The 10,000-nt window shown below is 48.0% G+C and overlaps 1 protein-coding gene across 1 annotated transcript in view; it reads left to right on the top strand.

Annotated features, from left to right (window-relative positions):
* Positions 1-10,000, top strand: part of nell2a (neural EGFL like 2a) — a gene marked incomplete at both ends in the record, with an annotated part of 133,655 nt that overhangs the window by 41,170 nt on the left and 82,485 nt on the right. Inside the window, 1 exon segment of the mRNA XM_083663142.1 lies at positions 194-322. Coding sequence (XP_083519268.1) covers positions 194-322 — 129 coding nt within the window.

The raw sequence follows: 10,000 nt of genomic DNA, 5'->3' as shown, positions 1-10,000 counted from the left end.
GACAGCCATGTATGTATGTTCTGGTGCATCTAACACACGTGTGAGGAGGAGGTCACGCTCAGGCTACTCGGTGAAAAGGTTGCACTCCAGGAACTTAACCTTTCCATTACCCCCGTTATCCCTCCATCACTCCTGCTCTCTCTCCTCTTCTGTCCTCTGGGCTTCAACCTCTTCCTCTGCATGCCTCCGCCAGGTCACGACTTCTGCTCGGAGGGCCACGGCTGCATGGAGCACTCCGGCTGTGTGAACCTGGAGGCAGGAGCCTGCTGCGTCTGTAAGGACGGCTTCCGCCCACTGCGAGACGATAACGCCTACTGTGAAGGTACGGCCAATAGGCTTGCGATAATCAACCTCCACCGGCTTTCGACAAAGTCTCCTGGCTGAATGCCTGGTTGGTTTTAACGAAGGAAAAGTTGAATCGAAGAGGCGGTGAGAGAAGTTCCGCTCGGTGCTTTCTCTATTGTCAGAGCCCGATAGATTGGATTTAGTGTTGGTGCTTCACTGCAGCATGTACTGCTGCTGTCATGTTGTGTTGGTGCTTCACTGCAGCACAGTACTGCTGCTGTCATGTTGTGTTGGTGCTTCACTGCAGCATGTACTGCTGCTGTCAGGTTGTGTTGGTGCTTCACTGCAGCATGTACTGCTGCTGTCATGTTGTGTTGGTGCTTCACTGCAGCATGTACTGCTGCTGTCATGTTGTGTTGGTGCTTCACTGCAGCATGTACTGCTGCTGTCATGTTGTGTTGGTGCTTCACTGCAGCATGTTCTGCTGCTGTCATGTTGTGATGGTGCTTCACTGCAGCACAGTACTGCTGCTGTCATGTTGTGTTGGTGCTTCACTGCAGCATGTACTGCTGCTGTCATGTTGTGTTGGTGCTTCACTGCAGCATGTTCTGCTGCTGTCAGGTTGTGTTGGTGCTTCACTGCAGCACAGTACTGCTGCTGTCAGGTTGTGTTGGTGCTTCACTGCAGCATGTACTGCTGCTGTCATGTTGTGATGGTGCTTCACTGCAGCACAGTACTGCTGCTGTCATGTTGTGATGGTGCTTCACTGCAGCACAGTACTGCTGCTGTCATGTTGTGTTGGTGCTTCACTGCAGCACAGTACTGCTGCTGTCATGTTGTGTTGGTGCTTCACTGCAGCATGTACTGCTGCTGTCATGTTGTGTTGGTGCTTCACTGCAGCACAGTACTGCTGCTGTCATGTTGTGTTGGTGCTTCACTGCAGCACGTACTGCTGCTGTCATGTTGTGTTGGTGCTTCACTGCAGCATGTACTGCTGCTGTCATGTTGTGTTGGTGCTTCACTGCAGCATGTACTGCTGCTGTCATGTTGTGTTGGTGCTTCACTGCAGCATGTACTGCTGCTGTCATGTTGTGTTGGTGCTTCACTGCAGCACAGTACTGCTGCTGTCATGTTGTGTTGGTGCTTCACTGCAGCATGTACTGCTGCTGTCATGTTGTGTTGGTGCTTCACTGCAGCATGTACTGCTGCTGTCATGTTGTGTTGGTGCTTCACTGCAGCATGTACTGCTGCTGTCATGTTGTGTTGGTGCTTCACTGCAGCACGTACTGCTGCTGTCATGTTGTGTTGGTGCTTCACTGCAGCATGTACTGCTGCTGTCATGTTGTGTTGGTGCTTCACTGCAGCATGTACTGCTGCTGTCATGTTGTGTTGGTGCTTCACTGCAGCATGTACTGCTGCTGTCATGTTGTGTTGGTGCTTCACTGCAGCACAGTACTGCTGCTGTCATGTTGTGTTGGTGCTTCACTGCAGCACAGTACTGCTGCTGTCATGTTGTGTTGGTGCTTCACTGCAGCATGTACTGCTGCTGTCATGTTGTGTTGGTGCTTCAGTGCAGCACAGTACTGCTGCTGTCATGTTGTGTTGGTGCTTCAGTGCAGCATGTACTGCTGCTGTCATGTTGTGTTGGTGCTTCACTGCAGCACGTACTGCTGCTGTCATGTTGTGTTGGTGCTTCACTGCAGCATGTACTGCTGCTGTCATGTTGTGATGGTGCTTCACTGCAGCATGTACTGCTGCTGTCATGTTGTGTTGGTGCTTCACTGCAGCACAGTACTGCTGCTGTCATGTTGTGTTGGTGCTTCACTGCAGCACAGTACTGCTGCTGTCATGTTGTGTTGGTGCTTCACTGCAGCATGTACTGCTGCTGTCATGTTGTGTTGGTGCTTCAGTGCAGCACAGTACTGCTGCTGTCATGTTGTGTTGGTGCTTCAGTGCAGCATGTACTGCTGCTGTCATGTTGTGTTGGTGCTTCACTGCAGCACGTACTGCTGCTGTCATGTTGTGTTGGTGCTTCACTGCAGCACAGTACTGCTGCTGTCATGTTGTGTTGGTGCTTCACTGCAGCATGTACTGCTGCTGTCATGTTGTGTTGGTGCTTCACTGCAACATGTACTGCTGCTGTCATGTTGTGTTGGTGCTTCACTGCAGCACGTACTGCTGCTGTCATGTTGTGTTGGTGCTTCACTGCAGCATGTACTGCTGCTGTCATGTTGTGATGGTGCTTCACTGCAGCATGTACTGCTGTCATGTTGTGTTGGTGCTTCAGTGCAGCATGTACTGCTGCTGTCATGTTGTGTTGGTGCTTCACTGCAGCATGTACTGCTGCTGTCATGTTGTGTTGGTGCTTCAGTGCAGCATGTACTGCTGCTGTCATGTTGTGTTGGTGCTTCACTGCAGCATGTACTGCTGCTGTCATGTTGTGTTGGTGCTTCACTGCAGCACGTACTGCTGCTGTCATGTTGTGTTGGTGCTTCACTGCAGCATGTACTGCTGCTGTCATGTTGTGTTGGTGCTTCACTGCAGCATGTACTGCTGCTGTCATGTTGTGTTGGTGCTTCACTGCAGCATGTACTGCTGCTGTCATGTTGTGTTGGTGCTTCACTGCAGCATGTACTGCTGCTGTCATGTTGTGTTGGTGCTTCACTGCAGCATGTACTGCTGCTGTCATGTTGTGTTGGTGCTTCACTGCAGCACAGTACTGCTGCTGTCATGTTGTGTTGGTGCTTCACTGCAGCACAGTACTGCTGCTGTCATGTTGTGTTGGTGCTTCACTGCAGCACAGTACTGCTGCTGTCATGTTGTGATGGTGCTTCACTGCAGCACATACTGCTGCTGTCATGTTGTGTTGGTGCTTCACTGCAGCACAGTACTGCTGCTGTCATGTTGTGTTGGTGCTTCACTGCAGCATGTACTGCTGCTGTCATGTTGTGATGGTGCTTCACTGCAGCATGTACTGCTGCTGTCATGTTGTGTTGGTGCTTCACTGCAGCATGTACTGCTGCTGTCATGTTGTGTTGGTGCTTCACTGCAGCACAGTACTGCTGCTGTCATGTTGTGTTGGTGCTTCACTGCAGCATGTACTGCTGCTGTCATGTTGTGATGGTGCTTCACTGCAGCATGTACTGCTGCTGTCATGTTGTGTTGGTGCTTCACTGCAGCATGTACTGCTGCTGTCATGTTGTGTTGGTGCTTCACTGCAGCATGTACTGCTGCTGTCATGTTGTGTTGGTGCTTCACTGCAGCACAGTACTGCTGCTGTCATGTTGTGTTGGTGCTTCAGTGCAGCATGTACTGCTGCTGTCATGTTGTGTTGGTGCTTCACTGCAGCACGTACTGCTGCTGTCATGTTGTGTTGGTGCTTCACTGCAGCATGTACTGCTGCTGTCATGTTGTGTTGGTGCTTCACTGCAACATGTACTGCTGCTGTCATGTTGTGTTGGTGCTTCACTGCAGCATGTACTGCTGCTGTCATGTTGTGTTGGTGCTTCACTGCAGCACGTACTGCTGCTGTCATGTTGTGTTGGTGCTTCACTGCAGCATGTACTGCTGCTGTCATGTTGTGTTGGTGCTTCACTGCAGCATGTACTGCTGCTGTCATGTTGTGATGGTGCTTCACTGCAGCATGTACTGCTGCTGTCATGTTGTGTTGGTGCTTCAGTGCAGCATGTACTGCTGCTGTCATGTTGTGTTGGTGCTTCACTGCAGCATGTACTGCTGCTGTCATGTTGTGTTGGTGCTTCAGTGCAGCATGTACTGCTGCTGTCATGTTGTGTTGGTGCTTCACTGCAGCATGTACTGCTGCTGTCATGTTGTGTTGGTGCTTCACTGCAGCACGTACTGCTGCTGTCATGTTGTGTTGGTGCTTCACTGCAGCATGTACTGCTGCTGTCATGTTGTGTTGGTGCTTCACTGCAGCACGTACTGCTGCTGTCATGTTGTGTTGGTGCTTCACTGCAGCATGTACTGCTGCTGTCATGTTGTGTTGGTGCTTCACTGCAGCATGTACTGCTGCTGTCATGTTGTGTTGGTGCTTCACTGCAGCATGTACTGCTGCTGTCATGTTGTGTTGGTGCTTCACTGCAGCATGTACTGCTGCTGTCATGTTGTGTTGGTGCTTCACTGCAGCACAGTACTGCTGCTGTCATGTTGTGTTGGTGCTTCACTGCAGCACAGTACTGCTGCTGTCATGTTGTGTTGGTGCTTCACTGCAGCACAGTACTGCTGCTGTCATGTTGTGATGGTGCTTCACTGCAGCACATACTGCTGCTGTCATGTTGTGTTGGTGCTTCACTGCAGCATGTACTGCTGCTGTCATGTTGTGTTGGTGCTTCACTGCAGCATGTACTGCTGCTGTCATGTTGTGATGGTGCTTCACTGCAGCATGTACTGCTGCTGTCATGTTGTGTTGGTGCTTCACTGCAGCATGTACTGCTGCTGTCATGTTGTGTTGGTGCTTCACTGCAGCATGTACTGCTGCTGTCATGTTGTGATGGTGCTTCACTGCAGCATGTACTGCTGCTGTCATGTTGTGATGGTGCTTCACTGCAGCATGTACTGCTGCTGTCATGTTGTGTTGGTGCTTCACTGCAGCATGTACTGCTGCTGTCATGTTGTGTTGGTGCTTCACTGCAGCATGTACTGCTGCTGTCATGTTGTGATGGTGCTTCACTGCAGCATGTACTGCTGCTGTCATGTTGTGATGGTGCTTCACTGCAGCATGTACTGCTGCTGTCATGTTGTGTTGGTGCTTCACTGCAGCATGTTCTGCTGCTGTCATGTTGTGATGGTGCTTCACTGCAGCATGTTCTGCTGCTGTCATGTTGTGATGGTGCTTCACTGCAGCATGTACTGCTGCTGTCATGTTGTGTTGGTGCTTCACTGCAGCACGTACTGCTGCTGTCATGTTGTGATGGTGCTTCACTGCAGCATGTACTGCTGCTGTCATGTTGTGATGGTGCTTCACTGCAGCATGTACTGCTGCTGTCATGTTGTGTTGGTGCTTCACTGCAGCACAGTACTGCTGCTGTCATGTTGTGATGGTGCTTCACTGCAGCATGTACTGCTGCTGTCATGTTGTGTTGGTGCTTCACTGCAGCATGTACTGCTGCTGACATGTTGTGTTGGTGCTTCACTGCAGCACAGTACTGCTGCTGTCATGTTGTGTTGGTGCTTCACTGCAGCATGTACTGCTGCTGTCATGTTGTGTTGGTGCTTCACTGCAGCATGTACTGCTGCTGTCATGTTGTGTTGGTGCTTCACTGCAGCATGTACTGCTGCTGTCATGTTGTGTTGGTGCTTCACTGCAGCATGTACTGCTGCTGTCATGTTGTGATGGTGCTTCACTGCAGCATGTACTGCTGCTGTCATGTTGTGATGGTGCTTCACTGCAGCATGTACTGCTGCTGTCATGTTGTGTTGGTGCTTCACTGCAGCACAGTACTGCTGCTGTCATGTTGTGATGGTGCTTCACTGCAGCACGTACTGCTGCTGTCATGTTGTGTTGGTGCTTCACTGCAGCATGTTCTGCTGCTGTCATGTTGTGTTGGTGCTTCACTGCAGCATGTTCTGCTGCTGTCATGTTGTGTTGGTGCTTCACTGCAGCACGTACTGCTGCTGTCATGTTGTGTTGGTGCTTCACTGCAGCACAGTACTGCTGCTGTCATGTTGTGTTGGTGCTTCACTGCAGCATGTACTGCTGCTGTCATGTTGTGATGGTGCTTCACTGCAGCATGTACTGCTGCTGTCATGTTGTGTTGGTGCTTCACTGCAGCATGTACTGCTGCTGTCATGTTGTGATGGTGCTTCACTGCAGCATGTACTGCTGCTGTCATGTTGTGTTGGTGCTTCACTGCAGCATGTACTGCTGCTGTCATGTTGTGTTGGTGCTTCACTGCAGCATGTACTGCTGCTGTCATGTTGTGATGGTGCTTCACTGCAGCATGTACTGCTGCTGTCATGTTGTGTTGGTGCTTCACTGCAGCACGCACTGATGTCTGATCGCTTTGTCTGCGCGGCTTTCATGAAACTTTGTGAAATGCAAATAACGTGCTGCGTGCAGGAAACAGAGACAAATAATATTTCCCCAGTGACCATGAAAAGATTATGTGGCGGAGACACGACTAGAAACAGTTAGTTTGACATTGAAATAGTTGTGTGGAAGGTGGATGGGCGTATGCATTTTCCTTCAACTCCTACATGTAAGTTCAATTACCAACTTGTGCAAAGTTTTCCACTATAGAGACAGTCGGCATGTGTGGGAACGCCCACAAAATGTTATACGGCTGGCGCACGAGTGGGGTAAATATCTCAATGGGCTGACTCACCAAAGGACGGTGCTGCGGCTCTAAACTACAGGTTTGGGGGGTTCTAGAGCAGAACACAAGACGTCTGCTCAGATGTGCGTTTACTGCGGTGGTTAAATCCCCGATCGTGTCTGCCTGGGCTGGACTAGCAGCTAAATTCTAACTTTGCTGAATGGATCGAACGGGGGATTTACCCCACCCTGACCACGCCCCCAGCCAGGCTGAGCCAGCTAACCCGGCGTCTATGACGAGACATCGCCTCAACCTATGAACGCTGTTTCAGTTTGACTTATTTAACCATGACCAAAACCTTAAAGGACCTTTCACACTTAGAACAATAACTATACAGTAATCCAAAGAGGTTCATAGTGTCTATACTTTAAATGGAAAATGGTAAATGGCCTGCATTTATATAGCGCTTTACAATCAGTAGATTCACCCATTCATACACCGATGGTGGCAAGCTGCCACGCAGGGGGCTGGCACACCATCAGGAGCAATTTGGGGTTCAGTATCTTGCCCAAGGACACTTCGACATGCAGACTGGAGGAGCCGGGAATCGAACCACCGACCTCTTTCATCCAAAGCGATTAGTGACGACCCGTTCTACCTCCTGAGCTACAGCCACTTTACTTAGATCGTTAGATTTTCTTCTATATCAGACACAGGTTTTCATTCCCACCTGACATGTTTCGACGGCAATACTTCCGTCTTCTTCAGAGGTGTCACTAGATGGCGAGTGACGTGTCTTAAACAGCTGATGTTGTTTACAGAGGCATGATCGTCCTGTCAGATTTGACAGGACGACCACGCCCCCCGGCGAAATGACAGCGGGAGGCGTCCCGCTCGTTTTCCTGAGCGAGTTCTCAAGCCCCCCGCCCCCCAATCATCTGCGTTGACCCTCTCCTTTCCATTAGTCCCGTTGGTGTCTGCACACAGTCGCTGTATTTGGAGATATTTTGGGCTCATTTGCTCACCATCAGAGGAAGCCACTGTTGCCATTAATTCTCGTACAGTACGAAAAACAAATTCCACAGACGTGAAAATTTGCCGGCGCTAGCTAGCTAATCCATCACAGTAAACATGAAGCCTTAATTTTGTTTCCCTGTTTGGTCGTTGTTTCATTATGCCTGAGTTGAGTGTCGTCCTATCGGTGCCTGCGTTGCGTTACGCTCTGCTTACTGTAAATCAGCTAAAACCCAGCAGGGAGAAATGGAAGTCTCCTCCAGGAAATAATCCCTCAAATAAATTTTAGATGTCGCCTTAGTAAACGTTTTGGTCACATCAGTGTCTTCTAATTTGGCCATTATTTGGACGTCTTTGTTAGTCGGCACAGCACAGCAGTTAATTTCAAGCTACTGTAGGTTTGAAGCCAATTTTAAAAATAAAGTATAAAAGATCTAATTACATAGAGCATGCGTTGCAAAATGAATATGGGGATGTAAACGAGATGCAGTATTCCCCCCTTTATCCAAATTGTTGAAGTTACCTAACCTAAACCTTAACCAAAGTTGCTTTACTTGCCTAAACGTCATGGTTAGCTAACCTTGCCCATGTGATTATACTGTACATGACTTAAAGAATATTTAAAGAAAGAAATGACCCACTGTGTTGTTTGTCTTCTTGTAGTCAGTCAGTTCAGTTTGGATATGAACACATGCTGAAGGTCTTTATGTGTCAGCGTATTCAGTGTGAGTGATATTTCATAAATGGAAAGCGATTAAAAGTCGTGCCATCCATCAACAGTCACGGCATTCATAACTGATTGCATGCCAGCGTGCAGATGTCTCCTTCCATATTGCAAAAAGGCAGTGATTGATCATAGTGGAGTGCTGTTGTCTTATACAAACAGATGATGTTTTGCTTGATTGAGATTTGGCCGCACCCACTTTAGATGATTGAAACACGTACTTAGTTGCTATACTTAGTTGAGCAGGTTATTTCATGTGGCTTTGTAAGGGGAGCTATGAAAAATCTGCTTAGACACAACGAGTTCAAACGTTCAGACGTTCAGATTTGTGCGGTGCATCAGCTGAATTTCTCCTCTGACGTCTTGTATGATATTTACCAGTAGCTTCTTTGGATATATTGTTTAGAAAGTGCTGACTTTTATCATCCACATCATCCATGCTGTCTTGCAGTAAAGTTAGCAGTAAACATGAAACAACATCAAGTCATAACCGCTGTCCCAGTGCATCCCTGGGGAATATGAAGCAAACATGGGCTCAAATCAAAGTTATTGCAGAGATTTCCACATATGACCTTGACAGCCACCCTGCAGACAAGCCATCAACAGCAAGTTACTTTCAAAATGTAATATTACTAGTTACTTTCATTTGAAAGTAATAAGTTACTTTACAATATTACTTTCTGTGTAGAGTAACTCATTACTTATTACACTACTTTTGCATTACTTTTACCAAAACAACAGCAGCAGTAGAATGACATTGCCGCCCCGGAACCATCCGGAAAAATTATTTCAACTGCCTTGAAGTCAGTGTAAACAATCCAAAATTCTAAATGTTATTCTTTTCCTTTTGTTATTGTCATCTATAGTGGTTATTTGCATAAAAACACACAGTCTGTCTGCAGCATATGCTTTTTGTTGCTGTAACCAGGGAGTTAAGTCACATTATGAAAGAGCACCAGTTCCCGACCTCCCCAGATCTCATTAACATACAGCTGCATAGCAGTTGGCCAGGTAATTAGTCTGTTTTAGATAATCTCCGTAATGGAAGATGCTATCAGGAGGAGCTTCTGTCTTAAATTAATGGGGAAGAATGCTCTGGGCTCTAGCTTATGCTACCATGCTAATGTTGGCGCCACTCACCATAATAGAGTGTGATGCGGAGGTGTCCACGCTCCGTTTGAAAACATCCTTCAGGTAGACTTTGACCCTGCGTCTGGCCTGGGACGGGTGGCTAAAACTTTGTAATTGGCTTTAGGCGGCCGTTATTCATTGCAGTGTCAAAGAGTAAGATTAAATACGATGAGAAATATTTTGTCTCTTAATTGCTCGTGTGCCGAGGCTGCATGTTTTCTTTATGAGCACTCACGCTCTATCATTTTAATGCAATAAGAGACGTGCTTAGAATACCTACTAACTGTACTGTAACAACAGTCATCCCTGGTTTGCAACTTGGTTGCGTTTTGTTTTTGTGGTCATGTTTCTAATAGCTGAGCTCACCGGATATTTTCAGCAGTTCACTGTTGCGGGAATAAAGAGACAGAGTGACCCATCCCATCACTTTTATGCTCAAGGTTTCTCCCATTTTCTCCCCTATAGAGACACTGCATGAAATAGGCCACGCCCATCACGGGGGAAAAGCTCTGTTCATTTCCACACACCAGTGTCATTTTCCTTGAATTAAACATAGCTAAAAGCTGTTGTG

Source organism: Poromitra crassiceps (assembly GCF_964638095.1).
Source record: "Poromitra crassiceps genome assembly, chromosome: 30".
In the NCBI taxonomy this organism is placed as follows: domain Eukaryota; kingdom Metazoa; phylum Chordata; class Actinopteri; order Beryciformes; family Melamphaidae; genus Poromitra; species Poromitra crassiceps.
Note: the sequence above shows the minus strand (reverse complement) of the source record. Positions and strands in the feature narration are given on the sequence as shown.